This window comes from Neomonachus schauinslandi, chromosome 1, assembly GCF_002201575.2.
Source record: "Neomonachus schauinslandi chromosome 1, ASM220157v2, whole genome shotgun sequence".
NCBI classification, from domain to species: domain Eukaryota; kingdom Metazoa; phylum Chordata; class Mammalia; order Carnivora; family Phocidae; genus Neomonachus; species Neomonachus schauinslandi.
Genome location: NC_058403.1, coordinates 200,497,703 through 200,512,804, shown reverse-complemented (window position 1 = coordinate 200,512,804; position 15,102 = coordinate 200,497,703). Strand labels below are relative to the sequence as shown.

Sequence of the window (15,102 nt, the reverse complement as noted above, 5' to 3'; positions counted from 1 at the left end):
ACTGAATGCCACAGTGCTTAAGAACAATGCAGCTGCTTGTTACTCACTGGCAACAGTATTACTCCAGATACAAACTACAAAATACAAGGATGTGATACACCAGAGAACAGGCACTGACAAGGCAGAAAGGAAGCATGTGAACCATCCACTGAGGGAGATGTGACAGGCATGACAGTCCACGACACACATCAGGTTGAGCCAGGACCAGAGGGGCGTGGTTGTCATGGTCCTGGACCCACAAAAAATGTCTTCTCAATGGCCTACCTGTCTTTTCCTTGATCTCACAGAGCACACTGAAGAGAGCTGGCTTCATCCGATGGCAATTCAGAGCATGCTTTCTGAAAGAGAAAGCACCAGAAGAGCGTGTTGAAAAAGAGAAGTTATCCTGTCCCCGAGGGTAAAGACCCTTCATATGGACTCTGCCAGTTCTGTTGAAAGTCGCCCTTATGAAGTTATAGTACAAAAGCATTTCATCTGAATTCCATTTTGCAAAATTCAAATGGAGGAATATACAAATACTCAAACCATTTCCCTTTACATGTAGAATTTTAAACAGTGCAAATTTAAATAATGCAAATAACTCATCAAGAGCTACGAATTTTCAAGGTCCGGTGATTGATTGATTGATTGATTGATTTTTAAAGATTTTATTTATTTATTTGACAGAGAGAGACACAGCAAGAGAGGGAACACAAGCAGGGGGAGTGGGAGAGGGAGAAGCAACTTCCCGCTGAGCAGGGAGCCCGACACCATGAGGTGAAGTTAGACAAGGGGGGCCACCTTGAAGAGCCTTGTCAGTGAGGGGAATGATTCTGGCTTTTGTTTGTCTGTGATGGGAACTGTGATCGGCAGAAGGATAGCCCCCCAAGATGTCCACGTGCTGATTCTCAGAGTAAGTTACAAGGGAAAAAGACCTCTGTGGGTGTGATTAAGGTTAAGGACCCTGAGATGGGGAGATGAGCCTGGATTACCCAGATGGGCCCTATCTAATCACACAAGTCCTTAAAAGTGGACAACTTCTTCCAGCTGTGGTCAGAGAGAGAGACGGTGACCTAGAGTCAGAGACACTATGATGTTGGCTCCAAAGGTGGAGGAAGAAAGTACAAGCCAAGGAATGCAGGTGGCTTCAGCAGGCTGGAAAAGGCAAGGAAATGGACTCTTCCCCTATTTCCTTCAGAAGGAAGGCAGTCCTTAGAAGACCTTGATTTTAGCCCAGGGAGACCCATGTTGGACTTGTACCCTACAGAAATGGAAGACAATAAATAAATTTGTGTTTTAAGCCGCTAAGTTAGTGGCCATTTGTTACAGTGGCAACAGAAAATCACTACAGGGAGCAATGGGGATTTTACAGAGTAGTTATCACATGATATGAATTGCATTTTTTAAATTAGTGTTGATTTTTTTGATATGTAATTCACATACCATAAAATTCACCCTTAAAAGTATACATAAAATTCAGTGGCTATTAGTAAATTCACGATGTACAACCATTACCACTATCTATTTCTACAACACTCTCCTCACCCCCAGAAGAAACCCTGTTCCCGTCAGCAGTCATTCCCCCCTTTCCCCCTCCTCCTCCCACCGAGCAACCACTAACCTTTCTGTCTCTACAGTTTGTCTCTCCTGGACATTTCATACAAATGGAATCACACAGTATGGGTCCTTTTGTGGCTTGCACCTATCCCATAGCATGTTTTCATGGTTCTTACAAGTTGTTGTATATCAGCGCTTCATCCCTTTTTAGGGCCAAATAATATTCCATTGTATGGATATAATTTGTTCATCCATTTATCAGTTGATGGACATTTGGGTTATTTCCACTTTGGGCTATTATGAATAATGCTACTATGAACATTTATGTGGAAGTGTTTTTTTTTTTTTAAGATTTTATTTATTTATTTGAGACAGAGAGAATGAGATACAGAGAGCATGAGAGGGAGGAGGGTCAGAGGGAGAAGCAGACTCCTCGCCGAGCAGGGAGCCTGATGCGGGACTCGATCCCGGGACTCCAGGATCATGACCTGAGCCGAAGGCAGTCGCTTAACCAACTGAGCCACCCAGGCGCCCTATGTGGAAGTGTTTGTGTGAGCACGTGTCTAGGGAGAGCTGCGGAGTCATATGTTAACTGTTTAACTTTCTGAGCAAATACCAAACTTTTATAAAGTGGCTGTACCATTTTCCATTCCCATCAGCAACTTATGAGGGTTCCAATTTCTCCACATCCTCACCAACACTTGCTATTGTCTTTTTTATTATAGCCACACCAGTGGGTGTGAGGTAATAGCTCATTGTGGTTTTGATTTGCTTTTCTCTAAAGACTAATGACACTAAACATCTTTTCATGTGTTTATTGGCCATTCTTCTTTGGGGAAAGGTCTATTTAAATCCTTTGCTCTTGGGCGCCTGGGTGCCTCAGTTGGTTAGGCATCTGCCTTCAGCTCAGGTCATGATTCCAGGGTCCTGGGATTGAGTCCCGCATCGGGCTCCTTGCTCAGCGGGGTGCCTGCTTCTCCCTCAGCCTGCCTCTCCCCCTGCTTGTGTACTCTCTCTGACAATAATTTTTTTTTTAAAAATAAATCCTTTCTTTAATGGGGTTATTTGTCTTTTTATTGTTGAGTTGAGGTAAGAGTTCTTTATATATTCTGGATACTAGACTCTAATCAAATATCTATTATATGAGTTGTCTTTTTACTTTCTTGATAGCATCCTTTGAAGCACAGAAGTTTTTTTTTTTTTAAGATTTTATTTATTTATTTGACAGAGAGAGACACAGCAAGAGAGGGAACACAAGCAGGGGGAGTGGGAGAGGGAGAGGGAGAAGCAGGCTACCTGCCAAGCAGGGAGCCCGATGCGGGGCTCGATCCCAGGGCCCCGGGATCACGACCTGACGCCCAACGACTGAGCCACCCAGGCGGCCGTGAATTGCATTTTTAAAAGATCACTGTGGCTGCTCTGAGACCAGAATGGAAGGCAAGGGGTGGAACCAGGAACACAGTCTGGAGGCTACTACAGCTGGAATAGTCCAGAAATGCTGCTGGCCTAGCTTAGAGTTATGGTAATAGACATGAAAAGTAGATAGATCTTGGGCCTCCTGGCTGGCTCAGTCAGTGGAGCATTTGACTTGATCTTGACATCCTAAATTTGAGCCCCACATTGGGCATGAAGCCTAGTTTAAAAAAAAGAAAGAAAAAGTAGATAAATCTTTGACTTCACTGATGGAATCAACACGACCTTCTAAAAAAGTGGTGTGGGATTTTGGGGAAAGAGGAGATTCAAGGATAACTACTAGTTTTGGGCCTGAGCAACTAGATGAAAGGAGATACCATTAACTACTATATGGGAGACTGGAAGGCAGCCGGTTTAGGGAAGAAGGGTCTGGAAAGCAGAGCTGTGCTTTGATCAGGTTACACTTGAGATACCTATGAGCTATCCAAGAGGAGGTATTAAGTAGGTAGACGGGCACATGGACATGGACTCAAGGTTGGAGATAAGCAATATAAAGATGGGAAGTCCCGGGCATAGAGATGGCACTAAAAGCCGCAAGACTTGAGGAAATCACCATAATAGAGTGTAGAGAGGGGTCCATGTCCCAGGCCCAGGCCCATGGACTTAAAGAAGTCAAGAAGAGAAGAGCTTACAGAGGAGACTGGGACTGAACTGCCAGTGAGGAGGACCCAAGAAAAACAGTTTCAAGGAGAGAAGAGCAATCTGTGAAAAATGCTTCTTAGAGGCAAAGCAAGACAAGAACCCAGGAGAAACCTTGGACTTAGCAACATGAAGGTCACTGGTGACTCAGCAGAGGGACGAGAAGGTTGGGAGAGAATGGATGGAGGAGGGTAAGTGGAAGCAGCAACCACAAACTCTTTGATATTTGATCATAAAGGAGAGTAAAGAGGGGTGCCTGGGTGGCTCAGTTGGTTAAGTGACTGCCTTCGGCTCAGGTCATGATCCTGGAGTCCCGGGATTGAGTCCCGCATCGGGCTCCCTGCTCGGCAGGGGGTCTGCTTCTCCCTCTGCCCTCTTCCCTCTCGTGCTCTCTCTCATTCTCTCTCTCTCAAATAAATAAATAAAATCTTTAAAAAAAAAAAAGGAGAGTAAAGAAATGCAGGAGGTGCTAATAGAAAAGGTGTGTATTAAGCAGGTTTTTTATTTATTTACCATGCTGCCCTCATGTTCACAAGAATTATTACTTCATCTCTGCTAGTCAGCTGGAGCGTTATGGACCTTCTTTCCTGCCTCACAGTCATGTTATGTCTTCCTTCCTTCCTTCTTTCATCCTTCCTTCTCCCCCCTCCCCTTTCTTTTCTTTATGTATGCTCCATGCCCAGCAGCGTGGAGCCCAACATGGGGCTTGAACTCCTAACCCTGAGATCAAGACCTGAGCTGAGATCAAGAGTCGGGCACTTAACCGACTAAGTCACCCAGGCAAGTGCAAGACTCTAATGGGTGGCCTGTCCCACCCTGAATTCCTTACTCCCTCCGCTGTTCCTTTTAAAGCATTTACTATGGCTTGCCTGGGCATGAGGAAGGTCTCAACTTACTGTTTTCAGAAACTCCAGGCCCACACTGTACTTGGCATACTAGCTGAGCAAAGACTCACTGAACTGAACTGAAGAAAAGGTAGAAGCTATATATGTCAAACTGGCAGAGAACAGAAACAGAAAGTTTGAAGGCAGAGCTCTGACATTTCTAGACTTAAACTGGAGCAAATAGAGAAGTCAAAAATTGGGGTGAGAACTGCTGGATTCCACCATCAGAGAAGGTAGCAGAAGCCAAGGGAACACAGAGCTCTGCTGGGAGCCCCTCTTCTTGGTCTCTCTTCTAGGGCCAAGGACACAGTGGGTACCCATCCACTCTAGGAATGAGGAGAATTGTTAAGGGGTTTAATAGTACTGATGAAAGAGAGAAATAAGATCAAAAAAGAAAATGGCCAAAGGACACTAGATTTGGGCAGGAGGAAGTTATGCATAAAAGAGAAAAACTGCTTTAGAGTGAAAAAGAACAAGAGCCCTTAAACCACTGGGGGGCTCAATCTGAAAGATAGGCGATAAATGAGTGTCACAAGACATTTCTGAAGAATAGATGGCAGACAGGAGCTAATGACTATTGAGCTTTCTTCTGATCCAGGGTCAATACCTTAGAAAGGTTTGAATACTTTGAGGAGTACTTATACAAGGAACAGAACAAACTTTATGCTCACTCCTTGTTTGGCAAGGAATTCAAGGCCATGCTCCATTGGACAGCAGCTAAGGCACGCAGTCACCCCATCTGAGTCCCCCTTCGAAGGCTGTGCCCCCCACTCATGCCTGATGGAGCCATGTTGCATGCCTCCATGCTCTCTGCATTCCCTGCATACATGCTTGCCCCAGCCTAGAATGCGGTACCTTCTTTTTCTGCCTGGGTAAAGCTTTGCATCCAGATATGGTCATCTCTTTGGTGCATGCTTGTGCCCCCCCCGCCTGACTTCAGCTAGATTCTAGGGTTTTATCATCCACACTCATCTTACTGCCAGGTGGCCTCCCTCGCTCTGACTAATTCCTTATCTGGCTAATTCCTTGTCACACTTTCTCTGGTCCCCATCCCCAGCACCATACTCTCCAATGTCTGCCATTCCTGAATCCGTGAGCTTTTGGGAATCATTGTTGTATCCCCGGGCCTGGCACAAAATGAAGTCTTACTGAGTAAATGAGATTAAATCCATGAGAATGAAATTTAAAAAACATCTTTAGCTTTAGCCCAACTGTCCAATCTCCCATAGCACCTGTGATCACCTTCTAGCTCCTGTGAGCAGGAAGTGATGTCATATTCTAGTGAACCCGTGGGAGCTCTGGGAAAGTCAGGGAGGGTGGCAGGTCAGCACCAGTGTTCCAGAGAACACAGCCAAATCTCTATCCAACCACCTCCTAGTTGTCTGACTTCAGGCAAGTTCTTACTCAGGTCCAGTTCTTATCTAGAAACTCTGTGAAAGGGGCATCTGGGTGGCTCACTCATTGAGTGTGTCCCTTTGGCTCAGGTCATGATCCCAGGGTCCTGGGATCGAGCCCCGCATCGGGCTCCCTGCTCAGTGGGAGTCTGCTTCTCCCTCTCCCACTCCCCCTGCTTGTGTTCCCTCTCTCGCTGTGTCTCTCGCTGTCAAATAAATAAATAAAAATCTAAAAAAAAAACCAAAACAAAACTCTGTAAAGAACCCCCATTTTCTATGGTTATTGAGAAGTCTAAATGAGGAAATCATTGTTTTCATCATCATCAATCACTGTGTTCTGACAGGCACTCAGTAACTAACTAAAATGAATGAGGGGTACTTGCTTATTTGTGAAACTTTTCTAAAACACTCTGCATGTTGTTTTACTTAATAAAACCACTTCAAAGGGGATTTTGCTGTGGCTTTAGGAAATTTAAAACCAACAAAATTCAATTCTTTGGAAAAGTACTCCAAAGACAGCAAGACTTTCCTTTGGCACTAGACCAAGCCAAGCTAAGCCAACCCTAAGAGCAAAGCGAAAACCCACAAGCAGGTTAAGAAGAGACTGCTGGCATTAAGTTGACTGGGATCTAACGAACTTCCTTAAGGATGGTGAAAAGAAAAATTTCAACTCTGAAATTCTACTTCCCAGGTTTGGACTACTAGACACTATCTTGCTAACACTATCTAGCTTTGGGAAATTCCAAACCATAAATTCTTTCTCTGACTCCCCACATGCTTTGAATAGGCATGCTGAAAGCTGAATGCTCACTGACAGAACTGGAATACTAAATATGGGGATACAGACCTTTAGAAAAGGGGCACACCATTCAGTTGACAGTTTACACCTTGCCACTTGGGTAAGTTCTAAGGTCAAAATTAAATAATCTCCTTTTATTTATTATTCATTTTTAAAAAAAGATTTTATTTATTTATTTGACACACAGAGAGTGAGAGAGCACAAGCAGGGCGAGCAGAAGAGGGAGAGGGAGAAGCAAGCTCCCCGCTGAGCAGGGAGCCCGATGTGGGGCTCGATCCCAGGACTCCGGGATCATGACCTGAGCTGAAGGCAAACGCTTAACCGACTGAGCCACTCAGGTACCCCTAAGTATCTCCTTTTAATAATCAGAATTTAGTCTATATTACAGACAATGCCAATATGTAAAATACTGGAGGAATTAAGAAAGTCATGCAAATTTCTACTAGTAGAAAATACCTAACATATCGCATATGTAAAAATCAAATTAAAAAAGAAATTCAGAGAAATCTTTTCTTCCTAAGAAAAGCTATGAAGGTCCTTAATTGTAGTACCTGTTATGTTGTCTAAAAGCCAACTTCTGAATATAATCTTTTTAGTTTCTTTTTTTTAAAGATTTTTAAAATTTATTTATTTGACAGAGAAAGAGAGAGACAGCACAAGCAGGGGAAGCAGCAGAGGGAGAGGGAGAAGCAGGCTCCCCTCTAAGCAAGGAGCCCAATGTGGGGCTTGATCCCAGGACCCTGGGATCATGACCTGAGCCGAAGGCAGACACTTTAACTGACTGAGCCACCCAGGCACCCAGAATTTTTTTAGTTTCAAGTACACCACCCCATATACTACATTACTTGCTCTTAAAGAGATATGATAGTGGCCATTCTCCATCATCCCTTTATTCACTATATATAAAGGGGTTTTTTGCCCTAAAACCTATTCTCATTCCCCAGCGGTCATTTTCTATTGCACTCAAGTTCTACAAACACAAAGTTGGGCTGTGGTTTCATAGATGCTATAAAGGAAATACAGAAACAACCCTGGAACTTCCACAGCCTGATATCCTTGGATTGAAAATGTAAACAGACCCTGAAACAACAGGGTCTGATGGCCCCAAAGCAAGATTTTCATTAAGAGAAAAAAAATAAACTATTTTCTGAATTTTATTTGTTCATTTCTAATTTTCTTTCTATATTAAGTAGGCAAAACAATGCTAATATGTGACCCTTGTGATTAATTTAAAATCCATTATGCCTACAAACATAACTTAGGTTCCAAAATAACTTTCATTTGTCAGAGTAACCAACTACTGGGTAAACTAATTCATGAAAATTGAAATAAATGGGATGCTATTATCTCCACTTTTTTTTTAAAAAAGATTTTATTTATTTATTTGAGAGAGAGAGAATGAAAGAGAACACATGAGAGGGGGGAGGGTCAGAGGGAGAAGCAGACTCCCTGCCGAGCAGGGAGCCCGATGTGGGACTCGATCCAGGGACTCCAGGATCGTGACCTGAGCCGAAGGCAGTCGCTTAACCAACTGAGTCACCCAGGAGCCCCTATTATCTCCACTTTTGACAGCCTGACCTCTCCAAGTGTGGTTTGGGATCAGCAGCATTGGCACCCTTGGGAGCCTGTTAGAAACACGGATTATTGGGCCTCCTTGGGACCTGCTACATCAGAACTTGCATTGCAATAAGATTCCCACAGAAATTTGCTGTATGTCCAGCTGGAAATGTTCTCTATCTGTGCTAATATGGTAGCCACTAGTCACTTGTGGCTACTGAGCATTTGAAATGTAGCTAGTGCAACTGAGTAACTGAGTATTTAATTTTAATTCATTTTAATTTAAAAAGACATATAGTGAATGGCTACCACATTGAACAGTACAGCTCTCTAGCGACTCAGTGTGTACCTGTAAGCAAAGGGTCAAGAAGTGACCACTACAGCCAAATCTGCTAATCCAGCAACACACAGCACAACTCACCTGTCGTTCCAACATGCAGAACGACTTGAAGAAAGACCAGTCCTCTTCAGCTGCTCTTCCAGAACATCAGGTATGGAGCATGGATCTCCAGATGATACTGTGACCATTCTGCTTCCTTTCTCAATCAGGTTTCCAAAATTTACCCCTCAGCTCTAGAGTTTCCATACTGATTTCTTTGAAATCTTACTACTGGACCAAAAAAATGAGTCCACCAGCCTTTGATGAGAGAGCTTCCAGGCTGTGGGGCACCTGAGGCCTGAGGATCCTCAAGGGTACAGTACATGAACACACTGTTGGCAGTGGGAGTGGGGGAGGGCCCAGAGCTTGCAACAGATTTTTATGACCCAAACACTGGTTAAGAACCCTGGGAGGAGGGCGCCTGGATGGCTCAGATGGTTAAGCGTCTGCCTTCGGCTCAGGTCATGATCCCAGGGTTCTGGGATCGAGTCCCGCATCGGGCTCCCTGCTCCTTGGGAGCCTGCTTCTCTCTCTCTCTCTCTCTGTCTCTCATGAATAAATAAATAAAATCTTTAAAAAAAAAAAAAAAAAGAACCCTGGGAGGAAGGAAGAATTCTGGCGCCTGACAGTCTTGACAGAGGGCCCTCAACCCTGTCTAATAACCCTCATAAACCCCTCATAAAGGTAGTCAAAGAAGCAAATGAAATAAACTATGTAGAAACTGTAAAATGTTGTAAAATTTATTATTATAAAAAAACAAAGCTATACATGATAGAGCAAAATATTCAGACAATCCTTGGCAAATGAGATAAAATTTTCTGCCTTATTCGTCTCACACAAGAAATGGGAAAAGTTTTCAATTAGCAATAATCACGCCTCGGATAAACCTCATTGGCTACGATACAGCCACTGCGCAAAGCTCTCACACAAGAAATGAATAAGCACATCATCAGTGAACGGTTCCAAATCAGAAAACACAGAATGTACCTTCTCCGGGAAGAGCTTAGGGTATAGCTGAAGTTCAGAAGATCATTCAAAAAGACTGGTTATCTCTCACATAGGAAGTCTCCAGCTGACTTGGGCTGAATCTAAACTAGGCGGTGTATTCCAAAGACCCTTACAGTCCACTATCAGTGTAGTCCAACGGAAAAACAATATACAGTTCACTATTCCAAGACAATTCAGCTATAATGACAAAATGAATAATGCACAAGCACTTGGAGCTGCCTTCCAAATAATGCAGAAAGGTGTAAGTAAGAATTCTGGTTTAAGGAGAGTAGGTGTGCTTTCCCTCTTTAAACACACTTACAGTGACAAAATAGTTTGAAAGGTCCTCGCATGCGAGATGAAAAACTCTTTCTTGCTAGACAGTTGAGCTAAACTGACGCCAGGGGCTACGAGGGGTTCAGCAGGCACACCCAGAGAGAGGGCAGGGTCAGAAAGACTTGCAAAAGCCTCACCCAGTTGATCAGGACAGACACAATCTGCTTCCCCTCCCAGGTTGATAACCTACCAGGCTGCAGAGTTTACTATGAGGAAAAGACCCACCCAAGCTATTTGCTCCAGAGTAAAGTGATCCCTGTGAGGATTGAAGACTGCTGTCTGGACTTGGGTGACTTCTAGGGCCTTGAGTTCAGACTGTTGTCTGGACTTGGGTGACTTTTAGGGCTATATCCAAAGAAGTGGGGCAGATCTGAAGCTCCTAAGTCTCAAAATAAAAGACCCAGGGGCCTTTCTACCTCAGAAAGAAACCAGGAAACACCTAACAACCATGTTGTCATGCATATATAATGTCCCACTACTCAATTTCCTAGCCTTAAAAGAAAAAAAAAAGCTATCTTCAAGAATAGCAAGAAAGACGTGACTGACTGTACACCATTCTAAAGCCCATCTAGGGGAGGTCTGGATTGCTATAAGAAAACAAGTGTAGCCTTGGGGCTGTAATGGGGTGACAAATGCTTGAGCAAGGCCACACTTGAGCAGAGCTCACTCCTTAAGCAGCTCCCTATCTAGAACAGAAGGAACTCAGAGAACTCCACAAACACTCAGAGCACTGCCTCTTGTGGTTCCTGTGTGTGAAGAGCCCACTTTCCCCTCCTTGGCCCCTCCTAAACCTTCCAGAATCTTTAGTGCCACAAACTTTACTATATGCTAGGTGCTACGCATTGTTCACAGCCCTGGGAATACAAAGGAAAATAGGACAAAGCCCCTGCTCTCAGACTAGTCTAGCAGACAGGGCATCACACAAGGGCACCCTCTCCTGGCCCATCTCTTTTTTTCTGCTGGTGCCAGGAATCACCTCTACTCAGCACACACCTGTTATGACAGCTATTTATAAATTAGTCTCCCACACATTCCCACTTCTCAATGAGCTCTGAGAGGGCAGAGAACATCTTAGCCATCTTGGTTTCTCTAGCACCTAGCACAGTGCTCCAACAAGTACAATGAACATAGTAAGGGAGGAGGGGGATAACACTCTTAACTTTTCAGATAGAGGCTATGAAACTGCAGAGAGTGGATAGTCCACTAGAAGCAAAGGAAAGTTTGAAGAACAAATGCATGCTGAATCCACCTTTTCTTTGTCTCCTCCTTCCTGTGACTGCTGCTCACTTGGCTTTGGCATAACCCCGCCTCCCTAAAGGGCTCTAGTGACTGCACAAGTCCACACAACCACACCCTGGTCCCATCCCCAGGGGTCATCCTTCACCCCCAAACAGGCCTCATTCAACAAGGCCTCATCCTCCAAAAGGACTTCGGTCCTTTCCTATTTTCTAATAATTTAAGCAGACCCCAAACACAATGGATTGCCTTGTGAAGCAGATTCTACCATTCCTGGCTGGATGACAAGTGGTGGGTAGAGGTAGGTAAGACAAGTCGTCTTTTTTTTTTTTTAAGATTAAAAAAAATTATTTATTTGACAGAGAGAGAGCACAAGCCGGGGGAACAGCAGGCAGAGAAAGAGGAAGAAGCAGGCTTCCCGCTGAGCAAGGAGCCCGATGTGGGGCTCCATCCCAGGACCCTGGGATCACGACCTGAAGCGAAGGCAGTCACTTAACCGACTGAGCCACCCAGGTGCCCCAGGACAGGTTGTCTTAAAACTGCTTTGATTCTTCTCACTGCAATTGAAATAAAATCCAAACTCCTTCCTGAAACTCCTTCCTGAGACTTGTGGGCCCCGTGTGGTCTGGTTCCAACCTCTCTCCAAACTGAACTCAGGACTTTAAGTCTCTGGCTCTGCTTTCTTCCAGCTCTTTCCCACCTCGGGGCCTCTGAAAGTGCTGTGTTCTCTACATCTGACTTCCCACAGCATGCTATTCCTTTTCTTCGAGGTTTTCTCACAATGTATAGTTTTTGCTACTTACTTTCTCTCCCTCTAACTATGAGCTTGAGAGCAGGGACTATGTCAGCACCCAGCTGGGTGTCCCCCACACAGTGTCTAATAAATATTTGCTCAGTTAACAAAAAGGCAGCTCTCCATCCTTCCACCCAGCTCCCCCACTAACTTCTCCTGATGGTTCACACACCAAATCACCCCCATCTCCTCATTCCTGAGTCCCACTGCCCACAACTCACTCTCCATTATCTGCCCTCAAAAATTCCCACCTCAGAAGTCCCACTAATGCATCCATTTAGCTGTCCATCCCTCACAAATCCCATCTCTCAGCCCTTACAGCCCCCCGCTCTCCTCTTACCCCTTACATTCCATAAACCCCAAAACCGCCTTTCACCATACACCTCCCCATCCACACACTCCCCTTAAACCCATTCCTCTCGCCCCAGGATGGGCCCCTAAAACCCATCACCCGCTGCTTGCCCCATAAGCCTTTCAATCCGTCGCATTTGACCTCATAAATCTCCTCGGCCTCAGAAACCCCTTTCAGTCCTCCCCAAGCCCCCACATCTCCCCTCCCCGCTCCCCGCCCACAGACGCACCCCCCCCCCCACCCTGCACCCTCCTCACCCCTCGGGCCCCCTGCCAACTTGGCCCTGGCCCCTGGGCCCGCCCCCTTCTCTGCCGCGACTTTGGGTGGCCCCGCCCCCATCGAGCCCGCGCAGCACCTGGCCTGCGCCTCTTCCAGGCTCTGGTCGGTGATGGCCATGATCTGCTGCAGGACCTCGCCTGTGTCGGGGCCCGGAGGAGGCCCGGGCGGCGGGCGGCGCGGGGCCGGGGGAGGCGGCGCGGGGCGCTGCGGGGAGTCCATGGGCGGTGGGGCCGGGAAAGCGCTGAGGGGAGTCCGCCGGGCCTGGAGCGCTCACAAGGACGCCGCAGCCAACCCCCGTCACTCGCGCGCTGCGCGCGCGCGCCCCAACCCCCACCCCTCGCCACCGCTTCCAGCCAACCGCCGCCAGCCAGGAGGCCGCGCACCGCCCATGGACACGCCCCACTGTCTCCGCCAGCCAACTGCCGCCGCCCGGGCCGCCACGCACCGCCCACAGACACACCCCTAACAGCCCCTTTCAACGACCCAGGACTCGGTTGGGAGTTGCCGAGGCAACAGCTCTTCGCACCCACACCCTCCTCCTTCCACCCCCATATCTCCTCCTCCCGCACTTGCTCAGAGTAATGATTCCTGCTTAGAGACCTTAATCCTTCTTAGGGCCCCTCACATCTCCTCACAGCCCCCACACCTCCTCAGAGAGGTCCCGCATTTCCTCAGAGACGCTCAAGTCTCCTCAGAGAACCCCCCCATCTCCTCAGCGCCCTCTACTCCCCACCAGAGCTCCCACTCCTCCTGAGCCCCCATTCCTCCTTAGAGCCTTCACTCCTCACAGGTTTCCATTCTTCCTCAGTGTCCCCATACCTCAAATCCCCCCACCTCCCCTGGAACCCACACATCTCTTCCGAATCCCCACTTCTCAGAGTACCCCACTCTTCCTTCAAGCCACCCCTTCCTTCTCAGAGATCCGATTCTCAGATCCCCACCAACACCCACCATTCATCTCCAGAAGCCTTGAGTCCCAGACCCCTCCTCAGTCCCCTAGTGGTCTCCTCAGTCTCAGCCCCATCAGATGGGTCACTAGGGCTCCCAGCCTCCCGGCCCTTCCCCTTGGAGCTTTCCACGAGGTGTGCAGGTGTGTGCGGTGATGGTGGCTGAGTGATTTTCTCAGCTGCACCAATCAATTCTCCTTTCAAGGTACGGCTTATAAATGACCTCGGTTTTATTCATTCTCTCCATTTACCGCAATCTGGACCTAGAATACCCAAGCACGCGGCCACTGAACTACTGAAGGATGCTTCCTGAGGGTCTCCTCTGAGGTGTACCCCAAGTAAGAGTGAATCTCCACAGGTCTTTATTTCTAGCCATTAGAACTCACGGCGTCAGAGAAGGATCGTCCTGTGAGAGAAAAGGAACAGACTGGACGTGAATCACTTCTCCAAAGTCATTGGGACCTGCTGGAGCTTGTTTGCTTTGAGGGCAGATTCCAGATGCAGGCTCATAAAGAGTCCTCAGCCTCTCTGGGAACCCTTCAGGGCAGGGCCCATCTTCTTCCCTTTGCTGCTGGAGAGGAAACTCAAAACATCTGGGGTGATTGGATTGGAGGACTCCAAAAAAAAAAAAAGACAGCAGCGAATGGAAATGAGTGATGTGGGCCAGTGTTAGGAACCACTTCGAAAGCTCCCTGATTAAGGAAACCCAACACTGGGCCCCAGTAAGAGGAAGTACTAGAACGTGTGGGGCCCATGGAGAGCTGTTGCCCTGCGCAAAACTTCAGCCCTGCACAGGAAGCCTAAAAGTTGTGGGTAATTTTGGTGTTCTTCAGAGAACAGTGGTGGGGGCATGGGGCTGAAAGCTTTAAGGGCCAAAGCTTGAAGGGCGGAGAGACCTACAAGGGAGGGAAAAACCAATGGGACAAGATGCCAAAGGAGACCAGAGGAGTGTGGGTTAGAACCTGGGGGAAGCTGATGTAAGAGCAAGTGAAACACAGAGCTGCTTTTGGGAGGACTTCGGGTCCCCACCCCATAGGAATTGGCTTTGGCACCCAAAGTATCTGTCTGTCCAGTAGGCCTGGAGCTCCACAGAGGTAAGGACTGCATCTTTCATGGTCCTATGCCCAGGCCCATGGTGTACAGGGCTCGCTTGGGTCACCATCTCTGGAGATTCTGGCCTCAGGCCCTGGAAGTCCTGCTGTCCATCTTGGATCCTGAAGTACCCAGCAACCCAGTTCATTCTTGCCTCCACACAGAGCTGTCTTAGGGCAGGGGAAGTTTTCTCCAAGGGAAACCTAGCCCCATTTAATGTAGAAGGACTTTGATGTTTTTGGTTCTTCCACGATGTGTACTTTAGTGGTTTAAGAATTTGGCCTCTAATGGGAGGCCTGAGTCCACATTCTAGCGGTTATTTAGCATGTGAACCTTGAGTAGAGCTATAACCCTGTCTCCTCCCTGGTGAAGTGGAAGCAGAGAATCCAGATTCTGGTCTACACTGTACCTGGCAGGGT

At 46.9% G+C, this 15,102-nt stretch overlaps 1 protein-coding gene and 1 pseudogene across 1 annotated transcript in view; both read right to left on the bottom strand.

Annotated features, from left to right (window-relative positions):
• PBX4 (PBX homeobox 4) overlaps positions 1 to 12,925 on the bottom strand; it is a 33,411-nt gene extending 20,486 nt beyond the window's left edge. Inside the window, exons 1-2 of the mRNA XM_044917358.1 lie at positions 12,721 to 12,925; positions 265 to 338 (exon numbers count right to left, since the gene is read on the bottom strand). Coding sequence (XP_044773293.1) covers positions 265 to 338; positions 12,721 to 12,863 — 217 coding nt within the window. The 5' untranslated portion in view covers positions 12,864 to 12,925. The remainder of the gene's footprint in view (positions 1 to 264; positions 339 to 12,720) is intronic.
• Positions 9,456 to 9,582, bottom strand: LOC123326882 (annotated as a pseudogene).
• Positions 12,926 to 15,102: the final 2,177 nt, after the last annotated feature.